The sequence below is a fragment of the Neofelis nebulosa genome, chromosome 3 (genome assembly GCF_028018385.1).
Source record: "Neofelis nebulosa isolate mNeoNeb1 chromosome 3, mNeoNeb1.pri, whole genome shotgun sequence".
NCBI lineage: Eukaryota > Metazoa > Chordata > Mammalia > Carnivora > Felidae > Neofelis > Neofelis nebulosa.
The window spans coordinates 8008468-8030970 of NC_080784.1; the positions used below are offsets into that span (position 1 = coordinate 8008468).

Genomic DNA, 22503 nt, shown 5'->3' on the forward strand with positions numbered 1-22503 from the left:
CGGATTAGTAATCTTCATTCCATTGGTAACCTAATTCCCCTGGACAGGTAGATTTTTACTTTTTGACATGGAGATTTTTGTCTTTCAAAACTGAGCAGTGCTTAAACATAACAGAAGCTCAACAAGTATTTGTCTGGCAGAAGTATGAATAAGCAAGTGAAATGAACTTTTACTGGAAATCAGATCAAAACAAGCTGCTCCTGTTACAGGGTGTGGACGTGCTAGACGAGAGGGAAGGTTGGTTACGAGGCTAAGAGGAGAGCACCACCTGCTCTGGACCACTCTCTCCCTGTGGTTGGCCCCGAGGGAGTTTCATCAAACAACCAGGGTTTAACAAAGCACAGTTTTAAATTCTGGATCTAGATGATATTATGGGGACCAGTGTTAACAATTTATGAAACAAATTCACTAAACTAAATCCCTAATGCATTCAACGTCATTATACTGCTGTACGCGTAATTGAAAAGCAACAGAAATAATTATGAAAGCACTAAAAATTAAAATTGCAAGACAAATTATTTCATGACTAATTTTGAAACATGGCCAACCCTGATAGGACTAACCATCTTTAAATTCCACAGGTGTATGAACTGCATAGTGCCCCAGCTTCCCATTCGATCTGCATGCCATATATACATTTGTCTCATGCAGGGGAATGAACGGTGAAATGCAACTAGAAACTAAGCAGGCACAGCAGCCGCTATGTGACAACAGCCCCCACCATGCAGCCCACCTAGATGTAATGAGACAACTTCGCAAAAGGAGGGAAATTGATTTATAGCATGTTCTTTTCCACCTGATCACTTTTTTTGAGGACATTAGTACATGTCTGTACTGATCATAATCCAGACCTGGACGAGTGTCCGTTTCTATGCTGATGCCCCTTGATAACTTGACTGCTACATGTACATTCAGGCTTCTTATTAAGGGTGTGTTTTTCGGAAACCAAATAAATGCCATCCAGGCAGTAGATTCTGTATTGAGGGCAAACACAAAGATATAATAGCTGATGCAAACGGTTGCATGGCATCTGAAAAGTGCCTTCTCTTCCACAGCATGGATAAGAGTTAAATTAGAATAAATCTTGATAACTGTGTCGTAAGCAGTGCTAAGGTCCAAAGAGCAGCTTTAACCCTCGTCAGGGTTTACACCTACCAGAAGTGTGGCCCAGACAATATCTGGGACACACTCTACTAAAAAAAAATTGCCTGTTTACCCCAAATTGAAACTTCACTAGGTGGCCCGCATTTTAGGTGGCAACCGTGTCTGAGAGACCGGTCACCTCTCTTCCAATTTCCAATTTGCAGATCAGCAGAATAAAAGGCATCGAGGGGGAGGGACTGAAAGGAGGGCCATGTTTTCCAAGCAGTTGTTCTGGTGGCCTCCAACCGCTGTTGCCGACGTTCTCTTCCTGTGTTTACGTGGGACATGATTCCAAGATTGAAACCTCTCCAGAAGAGCTGTCCATATTCCCTCTGCTGTCTTCTTGCCAAGAACTTCATCCACCGAGCAGATGCTGCTTTTTATTAGGATCAGGATTCTGGCTTTCAGGATGGGGAGCGGGCCACAGCTTTGGAACATACAGCTGGCTGGGTTGGACAGTGGTGCTGTACCATACAACCTGTCTAGAGCACCCCCAAAGAGCCACAAGGCCTGTGGACAGTACCTAGTGAAATGTTCCCCGCTTTCCCGAAGTATGCGGAGACCTCATTAGAGAAAATCTTAGGGAGCATTCCCAGATGTTCACGGCTTAGATGTTAATAGCCTGTCCCTGGGGAAAAAAAACATGCAAACATGTGGATCTCCAGGTCTTTTGTAAATTTTGTAGCTGCCATGTTTTTTTTATGAACAGGGGACTAGGATTCCAAATAGGTTAGGCGAGACTGGATCCACTTCTCCACATTCGTCTGTCAACAGGACAGAGTTGTGTGCTGACTTGTAATTACCAGACTCCGAAACCAGACGGCCTGGGTTTGAATCCCAGTGCTGTCACTTACTAGTTGGATAACCTTGGGGAACTCATGTAACCTCTCTGTGCCTCAGTTTTGTCATTTATAAAGAGGATGCTGGTAGCGTCCACTATGTAGAATTGTGGTGACAGTTGTTGTTGACAAACAAGTCAACGTGGACAACACAATCAGAATAGGATCCGTGTATCACAAGCTCTTCTACACGTATGAAACTCACTTTATTCACATGAGGTTTTAGCCCTAAACAAAAATGACCAAAGAGGACTGTTGATTAGCTTAGGATTCTTTGGTTTTGTTACTATTAAATGCTAACTTTTTCTGCCTTATTTCAGAAGCAAGTGCAACACGTATTTATTAGACGGTCTTCACTCTAGATTTCACAGATTGTATAGTTTATCATGGGAGAATAAAAGTAGATTCAAGCACTGTGGCGCCTGGGTGGCTCAGTCGGTGGGGCCTCCGACTTCGGCTCAGGTCATGATCTCACGGTTCATGAGTTCGAGCCCCGCGTCGGGCTCTGTGCCGACAGCTCAGAGTCCGGAGCCTGCTTCGGATTCTATGTCTCCCTCTCTCTCTGACCCTCCCCTGTTCGTGCTCTGTCTCAAAAATAAATAAACATTAAAAAAAAATTAAAGAAAAAAGTAGATGCAAGCATCACATCAAGTCTAGAAAAGTACAAAGGAATCAGATTGAGGGCATCACAATTACTTCATGCCAACACCAGGAAACACAACTCGACAGCCCGTTCAAACACACACATTGTATGTTCATGTTATGAGATCAACTTCCAATCTCTCTTAAATTCCTACTTTTGTGAATTTAAAAGGAATGTCTTGAAAGTGAATACTGTGACACATTTATCTCTTTGCTAGAAGAAGTAATCATGGCTCCAAAGTGATCTGCAATATTCCAGACACAGTCATTTAGGCTAAGACAGTACGAGGCCTTGTTTTAGTTAGAGATCCACCTACCAAACTGACGAAGGTCCAGGCAGAGGTTCGCTCCCTCCACTAAGGTGGTGTTTCGGCAAATGGTCCACAGGTTGAAGTACATGTAAACTGGCAGGGAGGTGAAGGCCGTGACTCCCAGCCAGGCCAACATGAAAAGGTAGGTCAGCATAATGAACTGCAACAGAGAGAGAGTCGAGAGAGAGAATGTGCGAGTTACTGGAAAAGAAGAGCTTTGGGACTAATCTAGAAAACCCAATTCGAAGGGGTAAGTGCCCTCATGCGCAGATCATCACCAACACCTTAGGAAGTGGGCCACGGGAAGCTGAGAGAGGAAGTGGGTTCCTGTGAACAACCTGCTGGCAAATCGCATCACAGCAGAGGGGACGAACAAAGGAAGGAAGGAGCCTTCTGCGTCTTTATGTCTGTTTCATTCATGTATTTGTCTCAAAAATCTCACCTCACATTTTTTAGAAAATATTACCTGGTATATTTAGAGGGAATTCTGCAAAGTTAAAATGTCAATAAATTGAGAAAACATTTTTTACATTTATTTATTTTTGAGAGACTGAGCACGGGTGGGGGAGGGGCAGAGAGCGAGGGAGACACAGAATCCGAAGCGGGCTCTGGGCTCCGAGCTGTCAGCGCAGAGCCCGACGTGGGGCTTGAACCCACGAACCGTGAGCTCATGACCTGAGCCGAAGTTGGACGCTTGACTGAGCCACCCACGTGCCCCAAAACGTCAATAAATTTATATTACAACTAAATGAGCACCCTTCACATAATTACGGAAGCTGCTTCGTCATGTTTACGTTTAATATTGTAAATGGGCTAATTCTCAAGTCATTTTAGCATTAATGATATACAAGTGTGTACTTCTTTTCGGGTTTCTGTAAACTTTAAGTCTGTAGTCTTTTTTCATGAATATTAATTTTACTTTCGCTATAGAAACATACTAAAATGTGATCTATCAGCTTGAACCTAAAGGGACTTTTTTTTTTGCTTATTTCAGAAACATTTTTAGTATTTATAAAATGCCAGAAGAGGCTGTTCAGATGCCCAGATATAGTTGAACAAGAGACTTCGTTTCAGCATAAGTTAAACGCATTTTGGATTTAAGCACGACTTAGATGCTGGATAAAAAGACAGATGCCTACATTGGTAGATGGATGGAGAGCTGGTAAAAGATAGATGTACGCTTCACATTACTTATCAACTATTTAATCCATATTATCTACATATAAAATTGTCTACATCAATATACACCCTGAATTATCCAAGCTAAGACTTGGATTCAGATATGACTGAAGAACAAGTGTAAGTCACAATCCCCTGAGGTTTAAGTGAAGGCTTGAATGTACACATTAATACAAACTGATTATATTTCTCAATGCAAGTGGTGTGCCACTGGACTTATTAGCAGATTTCCCATGATCACAGGGGAAATTCATTACATGAAGTACCCACGTACATAAACACCAACTAGAAACAGAGGATGAAAGCAGATAGGCTCATGGCAGTGGCCACATTATTGTTATGTGGTGTTAATTCATCATACTCAGATATCAGAGATTAAAATCCATATTATCCCTGAAAAGTAGCCAAAGAAGAAAGTCACTCCTATAACAAGCGTTCTGCTACAACGTGTGGTTCTTCTCATTTGAATTCTGTGTCACTGAGTAAGACTATAGCCTTCTCTGCCATCACTCATGTCCTGACCTTATGATTACCAAGTCATTGTCCAGCCAGAGAAAACAAGAAGGAAGAAAAAAACCCAGGGAAGAGTTTTTAGACCTACGTTGCTATCCACTTTTCAATGGCTGACTCATACATTTATCCCTTCCTTCCATCCACACACAGTGTCAGCAACCAGCAGCAGCCATCACACTGCTCTGCGCCCTGGGGATGCCCAGCGGGGAACCCAGTTTTCTGACTGCAGGGGACGTGCAGGCTGGTAGACTTCAGACTCATACAGTGTGACACATCCTCACAGGTAACTCACATAGCAACATGCTCCCTCAATCTTCAGTTTTGTTTCTTGTGATTGTATTTTGTACATGTCCCCAAAAGGGATATGATTTTACTTCCTCCCCTTCTCTCTCCCAACCCAACCACCCTTAATTATATCTTCCAATCAAAACTGGAGGGTGGAAAGAGATGTGTGTGCGGTTTGCATATGCATTTCCACGTGTTCAAGATGATGATCCAAATTCACATCCTAAGAGCGATCCACTCCAAATTCTATTACCTTCTTATCTGTGTATGTCGTGTATTGTGAGCCTGTGCACCTTACAGTATGAATTGTCTGAAAAGCGGCACCTTCTGAAAAATTTCCTGATGATTGTACCGTATTTATATAATCAGACTCAGAACATGGGATGACCGGCACATGTGAACGTAGGTATAAGGGTGAAATTGTATTTTTAATCCTCTAAACGTAACTCTATTAGCAAATACGGCAATAGAATTCTATTTGAAAGTGTCTGAAATGTGGTCCTTGGACACCAAAAGCTAAGTTTCTATAGATACGTGGTTCCCTTCTGAGTTTCAAAGGCACCTTGTAGAAGACTTTTGAAGAGAAACAGTAGTGTATTCTGGCTTAACTTGAACATGTCAAGTCACATTTTCAAAATGACAATACAGAATAAAATAAATACACTGTACAGAACGAAATCTCTTATTCAACTCTATTAATTCCTTTGGCGATGAGTTATGGAGAGACTTCATGATTTCAGTAAAATCTCAGACAAGTGAAACTCATGTAGTAATTCTCAGAATACATATTAAAGTAACATTTTTGAAAAATGATAAACTTGGTGTCACTGTCATGTTAGAGCTTATGCACCTGTATTAAAGTTGTGTTGTGATTAATATAGAAATTAATGGGATTAAGGATAGTAGGGAATTGATACAACAAATATGAAAAGAGTCAAGATAAAGCCAATGAGACCGGAGATCAAACCTGTCTCCTATAAACTGGCAAATGTCGCAGGATTTCAGAAACCCAGAACGTACTTAAACACGTACTTTCTAATAACACTGCTTAATCTCCATTCAAATCTGACTTCCTGTTAGCCTCTACTCGGCAATACTAATGGTTGGAGAGTTTGAAGAGTCAACATCTAGTTTAGCAATGCCCTTGAACTATGATTTGGCAGACATAATTATACCTTTACATCGAAGATGAAACAAAGCCAGGTCTAAAAATGTTAGAAAATAAAACCTGTTGAATATTAACTTATTTAAATCACTGAAGGAGGGGCGCCTGGGTGACGTAGTTGGATAAGCATCTGACTCTTGGTTTCGGTTCAGGTCATGATCTCGCAGGTCATGAGTTCAAGCCCCACTTCGAGCTCTGTGCGGACAGTGCAGAGCCTGCTTACAATTCTCTGTCTCCCTCTTTCTCAGCCCCCTCCCCGCTTACACTCTCTCTCGCTCAAAAATAAATAAATAAACATTAAAAAAATAAATCACTGAAGGAACTGGAGTAAATATCCTTTAACAGCTATTTACTCTTTAATAGAATTATTAAAGTTTATATCACTTTCACAATTATTTCGTCTTGCTCAGCAAGTACTTAATGAGGGCCTAATATGTGTAAAAATATATCAGAGGATTTCAGTCACAGAAAGCAATAAACACTTACCCCTTATTTTTCTCACAAGAAAACCAATATTCCTAGATGTGCAAATCTAGATGTGGAAATATCTAGATGTGGAAATCTATACAATATCTGGTCTTAAAACACACTTGATTGTCTACAGTAAACATTGTGTTTGACTCTACGAGAAAGGGAGATATTTCTTGGGTAATCTTTACTTTTTCTCTTTTCTGGAACTGGAATGAAGCAAATAAACAGATGAAGTTCACTGGGCCGTGTGGCTGCTAGCTCCAAATCTGTCAGTTCTCATGGCCTTATGCACCCAGTCTAGGTGACAAAGGTCTGCTGAGCCTCAAAGTATCCATACGTTAAGAATGCTCTGTGTACCGGGGCAGCTGGGTGGCTCAGCCAGTTAAGTGTCTGACTTTGGCTCAGGTCATGATCTCACGGTCCGTCAGTTTGAGCCTCACGTCAGGCTCTATGCTGACAGCTCAGAGCCTGGAACCTGCTTCAAATTCTGTGTCTCCCTCTCTCTCTGCCCCTCCCTGGCCCATGTTCAGTCTTTCTCTCTTAAAAATAAATAAAATAAACACTAAGAAGGAAGAAAAAGAATGTTCTGCGTACCAGCACCCATTCACCTTCAACACCGCTAATCTGTATGATTTGACGCAAGTCATTTTCCCTTCTTTGCCATTTGATTCTATTCTGTAAGAGGGCAGAGGCTGAGGGATTTGTCCAGCACCAATATGCCACTCACCGATGTGTCCCCAACCTAAATGTCACATTTGTTTAGCCATAAAGGGGGATTTATAGCACATTGATTAAAGGCACAGGCTTCTGAGCTGGATGGAGTCTGACTGCTCTGTATGTTGCTGTGTCTGCCTTTGTAAAAGGAGAACACCTGCGAAATTGATCTCACATGATTTAGTGAGGCTGCAAAGAGATAACACATAAAAATCATTTAGCAAAGACTCTGGCTCTTAAGAAGCACATTCAAAACATTAGCTGTCTTCATGCGAGAGCATTATTGTGATTATTGCCACTACTATAAAAATATACATTTTCCTGAATGATAGGGCCATACAGAATAAGGGAATTAGACTTCACTTCACGTGTGGAGAAAATAAAAAGGAGGAGAAGTTCTCGAGTCTGGGCAAGTTATTCAAAGTGGGCTCTCACTCGAGGAGAAAGGCTCTAGAAAGCATGGAAACCACCCGAAAACTGAAGAAATGTTGTTAGTGGAACTCCTTGGGGGAGAAAGAAGCCGTCTTGATTCACATTTTCATGATTTGCCATTGTAGATCTCAAGGCTAATTCATAGCCTCGAGAACGGGGAACACGATACGCGGCTGGAAGCACAGCGCTTCGGCCGCTGCAGGCCACGCGGAAGTCCCCGGGAGGGTAATCAGCATGCCTTCGCTGCATCCTGTCTATCTCGGTTTCTTTCGGTCCCAGGGGTTTTTTCAAAAGCTTCCTTTGAAGGTGCTGTTCACTGTAGAATGGGACTTACCATTCAACAGGTTTAGATTCCAAGTGGATTGGGACACTTTGAAGCGCGTGGTGGCCGCTACTTTGCGGGCCGATGGACGGCGTGACTTTGGAAACCACCACAAGGACTCACACTTGCTGTCCCCGACATGCTACAAGGCCAGAACTCTCAGGGCTGACAGAAGATATCTTTGCCGTGAGAAAGTATTTTCACGACGCCCAATTCATACGTGTTGTTCTAAGAAAGGCACAAAAGAACTTTTTTTTTTTTTGGAATTTTGAGCGCACACCCGTCATATTTCAGGGCGTAGCAGTTCGGGGTCACAGAAGTACCCAAATTAAACAAGCAAAAAATATAATTCTATCTTCCTATTTAATGTTTGATCTTAGAATCTGATAATTACCCGCACTGAAGGATTATTCAAATTGATCAAGTGTAATCCTAGGTTAAAACAAAAAATCTCTGTATGTCATAAGATTCTCATAATTATCATAGTTTATTTCTAGCTTTCCATTGCTAGTAACATGGCAGATGCTATTCTGTCACCTGAGGATTAAATAAATCAATGAACTACTCTCCTTCTCAACGGAGGAATAAGGGACAGACAACATACCAGTATGAGGTGTATGGCATGATGATTTGATATTTACACGCACTGTGAAATAAACGCTCACTATAACCAGTAAGTCCAGTTAACGTCTGCCACCAGGCACGGTCATGTTTTTTTTTCTTATGATGAGAACTTTCATGAGCTACTACTCCCTGCACAACTTTAAAACGCACAATGTCAGATCATCAACTATAGTCATCGTGCGGGCAGAAATAGCTTGGAGCCCAGATGTACTGTGATGGAGAAGTCTCACTACGTGGACATTAGTGGGGGGAGCCCAGCCTCTCATAGTGGTTTTCGGCCGTGGCCACACAGGGGGACCATCTGGCGACTGTGAGAAAGACATGCCCCAGGCTTTGCCCGTGCAGATTGTATCTATATTTTAAAAAATCTCTGCAGGTGATTCTAACGGACATCCGGTGTGAAGGGCTACTGCTCTATGCAAATCAGTGAAGCGCTCATGAGCACATGTGATGCGAAGGCTTCTTTGACACTCATCTTTAGGCTCTTCGGAGAAGTACATCTGAAGTGAAAAAAGGTAAAGTGGGGACGATTTGCCAGAAATTTATGCCAGTGTCAGCCAAATGCACGCATGAATGAGGCACTGGACAGAAACCAAATTTCTAAACCAGGGTTTCTCCACTTCAGCACTATGGAAATTCGGGGCCAGCAAATTCTTTACGGGGGAGTGTCCTGTGCACAGCAGCACGGTTAGCGGCATCCCTGGCCTCAACCCACCAGATGCCAGCTCTGCAGCTGCCCACTACTCAATGTCCCCAGCGGGGAAAAGAGCCCCTGCTTGAGAACCGCAATTCTAACACGAAGAAATGCTAAATCAAAGAAAAGCAAGCAAATCAATACCGGAATATGCTACCACTACAGATGCAAAATGGAACAGCACTAGCAATACTGAACTCAGAAGGCTCTCGAAAGTATATACCGTGTGAAGTTTACGGCAGAAAAAAAAATCACGTAACATGATGTAAATTAACTTGAAAAGATGCAATCATCATCATCGCCCCAAACTACCTATGCACAAGTAGTGATCAGAAAATTGTTCTAAAAACTATTTGCTATGTGTATAGCAGCTTTATTCATAATTGCCAGAACTTGGGAGAAATGCAGATGTGCTGGACTCAGTGAATGGATAAATCACCTGTGGTCCATCCAGACCCTGGAGTATCCCTGAGGACCAAAAAGAACTGAGCTATCAAGTTACGCCAAGACACGGAGGGAAGATTAAAAATGCTTTTTACTAAGTGAAAGAAGCCAAGCTGAAAAGCCTACCTACTGTGTGACATTCTGGAAGAGGTCAATCTATTGAGACAGTAAAAAGATCAGTGGTTGCCAGGGGTTAGAAGAGAGGAGGGGTGAACATGTGGAGCACAGAGGAGTTTTAGGGCAGAGAGACTACTCTGTATGATGCTGTAATAGTGGGTACGTGTCATTATACATTTGTCCAAACCCCTTGAATGTGCACCATGGGTAAAGTAATGTGAACTATGACTTTAGGTTCATTGGCTGTGGCAAAGGTACCAACCACTCTGGTGCAGGATTTTCATAGTGATGGAGGCCAGACATACGTGCGGGCAGGAGGTATACAGGGAATCTCTGTTTCCACTCAATTTTGCTGTGAACCTAAAACTGCTCTAAAAAATAATTTCTCCTTTTTTAAAGATTTAATTTTTTTTATTTGTGTGTGTGTGTGTGTGTGTGTGTGTGTGTGTGTGTGAGAGAGAGAGAGAGAGAGAGAGAGAGAGAGAGAGAGAGACTGTGAAGGGGGGAGGGAGGCAGAGGGACAGGGAGAATCTTAAGCAGGCTTTCCGCCCAGTGTGCATCCCAATGTGGGGCTCAATCTCACGACCGTGAGATCACGACCTCTCTCTCTCTCTTTCTCAAAATAAATAAACATTAAAAAAAGAATTCTATTACTTCAAAACTGCTGGGCTTAAAAATCTTAAGTGTCGGAACAAACACAGACAAATTCCAAGATCCACACTGATGTCACAACAGTAATGGGAAATTTTTAGAAATAAGAAAGCTTAATGATGTCACAGCACATACCCTCAGATTTCAAAATGTGAGACACTGAATGCCTCCCCAATTGCAACGGAATAAAGAGATTTTTTTGGTTTAATATTTAACGGAGAAGACATTCAAAAAAAGTAAGTATGAGTTCGTGTTTAACGTATCGAATAACACCTGTTGACTTGTACTCAACTTGGTGCCATTTAATATTTAATTTATTTATTTTAATTTTTCTTAATGTTTATTTATTTTGAAGGAGAGAGACAGTGTGAGCGGGTAGGGGCAGAGAGAGAGGGAGACACAGAATCTGAAGCAGGCTCCAGGCTCTGAGCTGTCAGCACAGAACCCGACGTGATACTCGAACCCACGAACTGTAAGATCATGACCTGAGCCAAAGTCGGACGCTTAAATGACTGAGCCACCCAGGCGCCCCAATATTTAATTTAAATAAATATTGTTCCTTAAAGTATTTTAATAACTGTTCACCTGATGTCATAATACAAAGGTTAATACTGTGCTTTTACATTTAATGTGCTGCACATTCAGGGTTTTTTTGAATGACAGCACCTAAAATTCTGAAATGGATTTCAACTAGTTTTGATACGCAGGCGAGAAAATTTATAATGCAGATCAACTTCTGCTTTCAAGAGCATCCACTGAGAAAAGAGAGTATTGATCAGCATCCTCTATTCAGTGATATAATGCTGCTTTAAAATTAACTTCATTTGTGGGGCGCCTGGGTGGCTCAGTCGGTTGAGCGTCTGACTTCAGCTCAGGTCATGATCTCGCAGTTTGTGGGTTCGAGCCCTGCATCAGGCTCTGTGCTGATAGCTCAGAGCCTGGAGCCTGCTTCGGATTCTGTGTCTCCCTCTCTCTCTGCCCCTCCCCTGCTCAGGCTCTGTCTCTCTCTCTCTGTCAAAAATAAATAAACATTAAAAAAAATTAATTTCATTTGTGCTGATGTCAGTTCAGTTTGTAGCCATTTTACTTTCTATACAACCGTCTTCTGGAAGCTTTTCACTTAATATGGTTGCTGCAAAAAAACTATTTCGCCTTTCAGTATTACTCAGTATTTCAAGAAATGCATGGGTGTAGCATCAGTAGGACATTTTTAAAGTGAAGGAAGATACCATGGGCTAAGAGGTGAACTCACAGAACACAGAGTGGACTGTAAGGTACCATCTACCTACAAATGGGGGGAAAACAGAGTGGAAATAGGAAACAAAGGAAAAGGGTAGCAGGAGAAGGTGACTGAATCCCCACCCCCATTCACTCTGACCACAAGCCCCGCGGGACCAGCAAGGTGGGTAGAGAGGGTATCAGGTCCTGAGGCACCACAGCCCCCATCTGCTTCCGGGCAGTGTGGCTGTGCCCCTGGGTGTGGGGACAGACCTCTGCAGGTGCACAAGGATACAGCTCCGGCTCTTGCCGAGTTCTGCTCCTTCCCAGGTTGGGGGTGCTCCAGGAGTGGGTGGGGTGTCTTGGGGGGCCAACTCCCTCCTGCGTCCCCTCTGGAGGAGCCCACGCAGCATCTGGTCTTTTGGGCGGGACTGATGAACACTATTGTTACTATTATAGAAGAAAAGGTGGCTCGTGTTTTCGCTTTAAAAATTCTCATTTGAAATATCTTTGGGCCGTGTGAAAGGTCAGCAGATCATTATTAACCGTACAGAGATAGCAGTTTTCTTCTGTGATCTTTTACTTCTGCATACGACCCGAGGAAGTGATTTTACAATTCTCAATGAAACAGCGTAATCAACTGCACCCTTCCTGGCAAAAGGTTGCTCCCCGATGGTGAAAATGTGCCTAGAGATAACGGTTTTCTCTATTATTTCACTAGTGCTTTAGCATCATGGACTCTCTGGGCTGGAACAAGCAGAAGGGATGATCTACTGTCTTCATTCAGTAACTGAGTCAAGTGTGAGCTCAAGGAGTCATGTGACTCGCTAAGGCCCACAGGTAGTATTGTGATGATTCCCGATGGTAGGAAACAGCCTATCACTAACTGAAATCACTATACTCTATCGGCGGAACATGAATCTCAAATCGCAACTTGCTTTCTTCATAGAGACAGGTATCTTCGCTTAGGGATCACTGACAAGTAGCCCAGAGAATAGTCATATTTTATTTTTTAAATCAACCAAAGACCTTTAACTTAACTACCTCCAGATCTGTAATTTGATATTACTGATCCTAAAAACTTCTTTCAATAAGCGTCATTCCAAAGAAATGAGCCTTACAAGAAATGATTCCAGGGCAAACTACGAACACCCACAACACAGGCAACCTTTCTGCAGATGATTATCACTGCTGACACTGAACAGCATGACAGAACTTGCTACAAGCTGGTAAAACAATAACATAGGTTTGGTGATGAACAGGTATTTTCAAACTTTTCTGTGAGATTGATATAAGTTATATCATTCCTTTTTAGAGACCTCTTATTTAATATGAAACATATGTTGCAATCACACAGATGTTCCTATACGACACCGGAAAAATAAGAAAACCATGTTTCTTATGTTTTTCAGCCAATAATGGAAGTTCCAACATTTCTTTATAGGAAAATTATTCTGCATAAATGCTCAAAAGTACTTGCAACTACATTACTCAATTTTTAAACCACTCTTGTGCTTTAACAGATCTACATGCATTGTTTGCCTTACTGGAGTTCTAGACTATAAGTTTGATTTCCAGTAAATATCATTATCAGTAAGGATTAAAAATAGTACAATAGTAATAGCACAATTTAAAAAAGTTTTTTTTTTAATGTTTATTTACTTTTGAGAGACAGAGACACAGAGCATGAGCAGGGGAGGGGCAGAGAGAGAGGGAGACAGAATCCAAAGCAGGCTCCAGGCTCTGAGCTGTCAGCACAGAGCCCAACGTGGGGCTCGAACTCACAAACCATGAGATGTGACCTGAGCCAAAGTTGGACGCTTGACCAACTGAGCCACCCAGGTGCCCCAGTAATAGTATGATATTTACCTTATGTCATTTCAAACAGAAATTACATAATACAGTTCCCCCAAATTTACAGTAAAACACAGAGCCATATATTTAAGGAGGAAAGACACACATACTGTCCATAAATGCAGATGGATTTTTTTCTGCTCTTCTAAATATCGTATGGGAATCCCAAAGCCCTTTGGAAAAAAAAATCATAAATCAACCTACCATTTTGCTGCCTCTAAAACAAAAACTAGTTGTGTTGCCTATGATTTGAGAATTTGCAGCTGAATTTTCACACGGAATAATCTTAACTGAGAAAATAATATTTTTAAAATCGTAGATCGCCATCGCAGGGGGGGGAACGTGGCTGTGTTAAAAAAAATACTTTAATTCTCGGCACATGAATACAAACACCTGTGTGCTATTGAAAGAAACCCACGTGAACACAGACACACAACGTACCCAGGCGCTCACACATCTGCCGCAAGTGGTGATTTTGAAATCCCCATAGAGGTCTTTGATGGCGCCGGTGGTGAAGAAGCCTTCCACCATGAGCAGGATGCCGTACACAAAGAACGCAGCTGCAATGCCATAGATCACGTACTTGAAGATGTCAATCCTGGGGGAGAAGAGACAAAGGCGTTTATTTCAGCAACTCTTCATGCCTGATTGGTGGCAATTGATTCTCCTATGCTCATGGCTCCCTTGGAATGACAGTGATAGCGTATTTATGCCCATGATGGAGGCTGGATTTAAACACATTTTTGCTTTATATGCCTAATATCTGTATATACGTTTTGTTCTGCCCCTTCCAGTATCTGTCGATAGGGTTCTTCGTCTTTGTTTACCCCTCTTTCCTTCCTGCCTCCCCTTCCCTGGGTCATACCGAGGTAGTCTTGGAAAAGCAGTGAGTCACGCTGCTAGAGGGATTTGCTGAAATTCATTTGACAAGTAGGATTTTCATCGTATGATTTCTCCAATTACGACAAAATGTCAGATATAAAGATTTACGTATATACTACTGAGTTCTGAAAACATATCAAAAGAGAAAGAAAGCTTCATGGTTAATGACGAATCCAGTTTTGATAACATGACCACCTCGTAATTTTTTATGATAGTCAATGGTCACTGTGCTTTATTTCATGCTTACTGTAAACAATGACGAGTATTTTCTGCTGATAATAATGTCAATAATGAAAAAATTATGTTTTTAAAGAAACGTTATAATTTTGAAAAATCAAGCCTTTTTTAGGCAGAATCACTAATGGATTTAGAATTCAGACACAGAACTGAGCCTGAGCTCAGTTATGGCATAAATACCACAGAGAATGGGCAGGTAGTCTTTCCTTTCTCACAGGTCAGTGCCCATGTATTTAAAGGTGGGGAGATGGGGCGCCTGGGTGGCGCAGTCGGTTAAGCGTCCGACTTCAGCCAGGTCACGATCTCGCGGTCCGTGAGTTCGAGCCCCGCGTCGGGCTCTGGGCTGATGGCTCGGAGCCTGGAGCCTGTTTCCGATTCTGTGTCTCCCTCTCTCTCTGCCCCTCCCCCGTTCATGCTCTGTCTCTCTCTGTCCCAAAAATAAATAAAAAACGTTGAAAAAAAAATAAAGGTGGGGAGACACATGTATTGTCTATAAATTGTAAATGGATGTTTCTGTTATTCTAGATATTGTATGGGAACCCCAAAGCCCTTTGGAAAGAAAAACCATAACTTATCTATTTTGCTGCTTCTAGAAACAAAACTACTTGTGTAGTCATGGTATGTGGAGAGGTATACGTGTTAGCTAACATTCTGTGTTTTGTAGTCTTGATATCCTTTTGTACGAAAATTGCTCTTTCTTTCACATCGTCGTTTGTTTTTTCTCTTTTCTCTTATTATTGGAGTATGAATGGAGTAGACAGGGTGGAGACAAATGATGAGGACTGTTTACAAGAGGACAAATGAGGGATCAGAAGGCTTGACCATGCTGATGGAGATTTAGGAACTCCTGATGCTATGACAATATTATTTTTAGTTGAATGCATGTAATAGCATTCACTGTACCAGGGCAATTGCTTAATGACTGATCTTCCCCTGTCTGAAAATCTAAACACTGCACAATTTTACTTATTAGGGGCAACGCAGCAGACAATGTGAACTTGTGAGCTCACCAGGCGTGTGAAAGAATCTGAGGATTTCGACTGATAGCTCAGACTTTGAAGAGTTTGGTTTCGTGGGCTTCTCCATAAAATTTGCATGTTAAAATGACATACTTTAAAATAGATTTAAGTTTTTGTTTAGAAAGGATTTCAAATTTACAAAAGTGGAGGAACACGAATAATACGAAGAAAGACATCCTTTATCTATTTGATAATACTTTACCTCATTTATTGTTTTCTTGTGTTTCTCTCTGGATAATTACACTTGCACATAGAGAAATTCTCCACCATATTGTTACTGACTTCAGGAAGTCTAACACTGATACAATACTTGTGTCAAATCTATTATTGTATTCCAGTTTTACCAACTGGACAGACCCACGGATGAACTTTATGGCATCTTCTCCCCCAATATGCGACCCAGTCTAGGGATACGTACTGCATTTATTTGCCACGTCTCTTTACTCTCTTTGAACCGGGAACACTCCCACAGATTCTTTGTCTTTATGACATTGGCGCAGGTGAGGAGTACAATCCCACTCCCTCCTCATTAGATAGAATGTTCTTCATTTTGAATTTGATGATGTTTCCTTATGACTAGATTCACATTACTCATTCTCGGCTAGAATATGATAAAGGTGATACTCTGTGCCTCTGCCCCTCCGCAGTGATACTAATTTGCATCATCTAGTCAAGGTGACGTCTGATTTCTGTGCTGTGTAATTACTACTGCTTCCCTTGTAACTAATAAGTGATCTGTAAACAGCCACTGGAGGACCATGCAAACACCCTGCTCCTCATCAAAACTTCCTGCCAGTGTTAGCAGCCACCAATGGATGGATCTTGACTAATCCCATCTTCCCACTGTGTTAACAAAACGCTCATTTTCTACCGGTAGCCCTCATTCACATTTACCAGTTGGCACTGGATATTCCAGTGTAAGCAAGAGCCCTCCCGTCTCCCCTTTTTACTTATTTGTTTTTGTCTATTTGTCTATTAATGATATGGACTAATGATGTCTGCTTCTTTCTCCTGAAGTTTATAAGGCACTACTATACTTAATTTTGGTGCTCAAACTGTTCTAGACTTGGCCAATGGGTGCCCCCAAAGCTGGCTCCTATATCTGTGTGACATTTGGCCATCACTTTTTGTAAAGCATTCCCTACCTTCTCACACAGCGAGAGGACCCAGCTCATTTGGTTTATATCTTCCTCAAGCCCCAATTAGGAATCCCTTTGCCAAGCCCTGGTTCTTTATTTTAATGTTTATTTTATTTTATTGAGATAGAAAGAGAGGCAGAGAGACGGGAAGAGAGAATCCCAAGCAGGTTCAGTGTTGTCAGTGCAGAGCCCGACGTGGGGCTCAATCTCATGAACTGTGGGATCATGAGCTGAGCCAAAACCAAGAGTTGGTCTCTTAACCAACTGAGCCGCCCAGATGCCCCAGGCCCTGGTTCTTTTAATTAGTAGTATTGGAGATCAAGATGTGGGTAGTATGTGTTCTCACTGCTGCTGTGGTGTCTGTGGTTATTTATACACCTAGACATTCATATATGCATGTCCATAAACATGTTACATCCCTATGCACATATATGTACATGTGCACATGTCTGCATATCACACACACATATTTTAGAAATCTCAAATTCAGAGTGATATTTCCAAATCCAATCGATTTCCACAGGGTTCTTGGTTGCCTTCCTCCAGTCTATGTTGTATGTCCTCCTTCCTTAATGAGAATCCTGATTCCCAAGAATACACATGTATTCTTTTGTTCAATTTGTAATAAGCCTAAAGTTATTTCAACATTATTTCATCCAAAGTATTATAAAAATAAAACCTACTTAAAAAGAAGTCAGGGGGCACCTGGGTGGCTCAGTCAGTTAAGCACCAACTTTGGCCCAGGTCAGGATCTTGCGGTTCATGGGTTCGAGCCCTGCATTGGGCTCTGTGCTGACAGCTCAGAGCCTGGAACCTACTTCGGATTCTGTGTCTCCCTCTCTCTGCCCCTCCCCTGCTCATGCTCTGTCTCTCTCAAAAATAAATAAACAATAAAAAATTTTAGAATGAAGAATTTAGGATGTTTGCAATTCCCCTTGCCCTCCGCCTAACACTGAGAGTATACAAATACTGTGTTTCTAAATTACTTAGATAAGTGAATTCTTTTTTCTTCCCTTCTTTGTGGTTATGGTATTCATTTGAAATGCAGTGGGGGTCTATTTGTTTTAGTTTGTTTCCGTTTTAGGTCCCCCTTCCATCCATATTGACTTAATTTCATTTTTGAACATGTAAAATACCATCATGCTTCTAAGAGTCAAATCTGTATAAAAACATACACCCAGAGAAGTGTCATGACCTTCCCTATCCCTTCCAACCTGTTCCTTGTTCATTGTTTACTTGTAATCCTTCTGTTTTTTTTTAATGTAAAGGCAAGTGTGAATGTATGCATGTGTGTGTACATATTCCTGTTTTCCCTTCTTTTTTACATGGGAGGGAGCGTATACATAGGCTCTTTTGCACTTAGCTTTGACCAATCAATAATATCCTCTAAAATTACTCCATTTCAGTTCACAGCAATATTCCTCATTATTTTTGACAGTTGCAGGTACTCCTAGTATAATATATATACATATATTATTTATTCACCAGTATTCTATGCTTGCACGTTTAGATAGTTACCAATATTTTGCAATCACAAACAATACCGCAACGAACAATCTTGTAGAAATGTATTAAAATAGTTGATAGTATATCCTTAGGGTAGAAGGATCGATCAGTTGAAAAGGGAAGGTGTGTAGCTTGGTTAGAAACTGCCAGATTCCTCCCTGTAAGGGCTGTGCCATTTCTGTATCCCAACCAGCAATGTATGAGAATCTGTTTCTGCACAACCTCAGCCAAAGAGTGTATCGTCAAGCTTCTGAACTTTTGCTAAGCTGATGGGTGATAACTGGTATTGTAGTCTTCCTTTATTTATCTTAGTAAGAGTGAAATTGGTCACCTTTTTATATGACCATGGGCAATATTTATCTTTTTATGAACCGTTATGTGTTTTGCCCACGTCCTATATTCACCTCAATTTTTTAAATACATTTGCTTAGTAGAGCTATTTGACTTTTACCTATAATACTAAATTGCTAAATTTTCTCCTACTTTGCCATCTGTCTTTTGACACTGCTTATGGCATTTTGCCATAAAACTTAAAAAAACTTTGATGTTGTCAAAGTTATCTGTCTTCTTTTTCATTACACTGGGATTTTTGTCATAACACCCAAGCTATCGAGGAATTCACCCATGTTTTTTTCTAGTGTGTGTATCATTCTGTTTTAGTACATTTAGACTTCCGATCAATTTGGTGTTTATATTTTGGGAAGTGCAAGAATTGGACCCAATTTTATCTTTTTCAAAACGGTTGTCTATAACACCTTGGAAATTCTCAGACGTGGATGCTTCTCTGGGGGGTGGGGAGGCTAGCAGCACCCGTATTTTATAGGTTTATGTTAGTTTCAATATCAGAGAGGGCAGCAGTATTGTTAATTGTATCCAATATTATATAATGGCATTATTATAACAAGTCGTCTTCCTGAGACACATACTGGAGGATTTGGGGGTGACATGATATGACATCAGGGATTCGCCTGATAAAACTCCAGATATTTACGTATCCCTTACGAAGTTAAGAAAGTCAAGAGCACAAGGAATCAAAAGTAAAAAAAAAAAAGAGAGAGAGAGAGAGAGAGAGAAAAGGCTGTCTGGTTGTCCCAACATCATTAAGAACACCATTGAAAGGGATTAAGAGTACACTTATCGTGATGCATACTGAGTACAGAATACAGAATTGTTGAATCACTATGTTGCACACCTGAAATGAATATAACACTGTATAGCTTAATAATACTGGAATTAAAAAAAGAGACCACCTTTGCTCTACTGATTTGAGGACTCTCTCCATCATGCACTTGTCTTCTGGATCTAAATGTTTCTATTTCTCTGCTTTCCTTTCCATTCCATTTAGGGGCTTTGATTATGTTTTAATATCTGGTAGGGTTAGATCCCCTCATGGATCTTCTTCAGTGATTTCCTAGCTGATCTTGTGTTTTTCTTCCACATGAATTTTAGGGTTGACTTGTCTAGCTCCACAAAGAAAAAAAAACTCACTGGAATTTTATTATGGTGCATTGAATCTATACACTAATTTTGAGAGCACTAACATGTTCGTGATCCTACCCAAGAACATGGGGTACCTTTTCATTTGTTAAAGTCTACTTTTCCATCTTTCAGGAATGTTTTATAGTTCGATTCCTGTACGTTTTGAGCCTTTCCTATTACATTTATTATTTAATTTTTGGTGGTCACTGTAAAGCAAATTTTCCTCTACCAGTACATCTAATAGGTTATTATCTGTCTCTACAAATGCTATTAATTTTCACATGTAAATTTCATATCCTGCTTCACTGCTAAATTCTCCTATTATCTGAATTCGTTTTATCACTGATTCTCTCAAATTTTCCACATACACCATCATGTCATCAGCAAATGGCATGAAACAGAGGTAGTTTTCTTGTTTTCCAATTCTTACCTTCCTGATTATTTTTCCTAATCTGAGTTGACAAATACATCCAGAACATGTTAAATAGAGAGAGTTCATCCTTGCTTTCTTTGTTCCTGACTTTAGTAGGAAGGAGTAATATTTGGGGTTTAGAGTTATGGCATATATATCGATATATATATATGTGATATATATATAGATATATATATATATCAATATATATAATATATATATGAAAATATCCATCTATACTTATGTCTTGAGTTTATTAGGAAATGTAGCAATTCAGAAAACTTACAGATTGGAATAAAAACAGTCAGCAACAGATTTTGTGTGTGTGTGTGTGTGTGTGTGTGTGTGTGTGTGTGTGTTTATTTTAGGTCTTATGGAAATGGGATCTAGTCCCTATCTTAACCTAGAATGATGCTTTTCTTTTTGGCTTCTATATAGTCTTTTTAAAATTTTTAAAAAATTAAAAAAAATTTCTTTTAAATTTATTATTGACAGAGAGAGAGAGAGAGAGAGAGCGCGCGAGAGCATGGTGGGGAGGGGAGGGAGGGGCAGAGATGGAGACACAGAATCCAAAGCAGACTCTGGGCTCTGAGCTGTCAGCACAGAGCCCGACGCAGGGCTCGAACTCACAACCCATGAGATCATGAGCTGAGCCGAAGTCGGACACCCAACCAACTTAGCCACCCGGGCGCCCCTGGCTCTTATATATTCTAATGTCCCAAGTTGCTGCTTATGCTCGCCTGTGTTCCTCTCACAGCAAAAAGGAGGTGATCACAAGTGTCTCGAGAAAGAACTATACAGTCATATTTACTGTGCTCACGTATTGCCAGACATTTCTAATATATTCATACTTAGAAAAAGCTTTTACAGGTAGCAACTATTTCAAGAGCATAAAACAGTGTTGGTGACTGTGGTAGGTTAAAAAAAAAAAATGCTTCCCTCCAAATATATTCACTTCCTAACCCCTGAAACATCTGAATATTACCTTATATGGCAAAGAGTAAATTTTACCTTCTGTGGTGCACATGGTGATAAGTTAAAGATCTTGAGAGAAGCTTATCCTGGAATATGCAGGTGGCCCCTCAAGGCAATCACAGGTATCTTTTATTTATTTATTTCTTGAATTAAAAACATTTTTTTTTAATGTTTATTTATTTTTGAGACAGAAACAGAGCATGAGTGGGGAGGGGCAGAGAGCGAGTGAGACACAGAATCTGAAGCAGGCTCCAGGCTCTGAGCTGTCAGCATACAGCCCAACACGGGGCTTGAACGCACCAACCGTGAGATCGTGCCCTGAGCCGAAGTCGGACGCTTAACCAACTGAGCCTCCCAGGCGCCCCAATCACAGGTATCTTTATGAGAGATGGGGCACGGGGAGTTTTGAGAGAGACATTTGCAAGAGGAGATACTATTCAGATGGAGGCAGAGACTGGGCCTCAGATCAAGGAGCGCCTGCACCAGGACCCGGAAGAGGCAGGGAACAGAACCCCGCCCCTAGGGACAGAGTGCACTTCTGCTGACACCTTGGCTTCAGACCTCTGGTCTCCCCAGCCGTGAGAAAATAAGGCTGGTGGTTTTAAGCCACCGAGTTTGTTATGGCGGACCCAAGACACTCAGGCAGTTACTTTATTTCTTCATTTCTTCAGTATTTCTCTCACTCTAAGGATGGTTTTAAACTAATTTGGACACTGTCTAATGCACTTGTATGTTACAGACTACAGAATAGAGTAGTTTGACGGTCATGCAGACAAGTTGCTGGTGCATAAATAGCAGCTCTTTTTTGAAGTTTGAAAATGGTTGTTTTTAAAAAAGTAGAAAAATGGCTGCTTCCTCCTAAGCACCTAAAACCAGTGAATTACTGAGTAGGAGGTGAGTGGCTTTTCCAGCTCAGTTATATATACATCCTATTCAACTTCAGTAAGAAAAAAAAATACATCAGCAATTTTAGAGACTACTTGAAGCTGCTTTGGAACCTTCACAGTTGTGGAGAATATTCATATTTTATTAGTTTTTATTGAGGCAAAAAACACATAACATGAGCTCTACCCCATTGACCAATGAAGTGTGTAACACAGAATTAACTATAAGCACGGTGTCTAGAACTCGCTCATTCTGCGTAACCGAAAGTCTAAACCCCAGTGAACTCGTTCTCGTTCTCCCTGGCCCTTGGCCAACACCATGCTACTTTCTGCTCCTGTGAGTTTGACTTAA

The 22503-nt window shown here is 41.1% G+C and overlaps 1 protein-coding gene across 4 annotated transcripts in view; it reads right to left on the reverse strand.

The window, feature by feature from the left end:
• Window positions 1-22503, reverse strand: part of GPM6A (glycoprotein M6A) — a 358838-nt gene that overhangs the window by 11134 nt on the left and 325201 nt on the right. For all 4 annotated transcript variants that reach the window (XM_058719904.1, XM_058719902.1, XM_058719903.1 and 1 more), the window contains 2 exons: window positions 14060-14216; window positions 2942-3095 (listed from right to left, as the gene is read on the reverse strand). In XM_058719904.1, the coding sequence (XP_058575887.1) occupies window positions 2942-3095; window positions 14060-14216 (311 nt within the window). The remainder of the gene's footprint in view (window positions 1-2941; window positions 3096-14059; window positions 14217-22503) is intronic.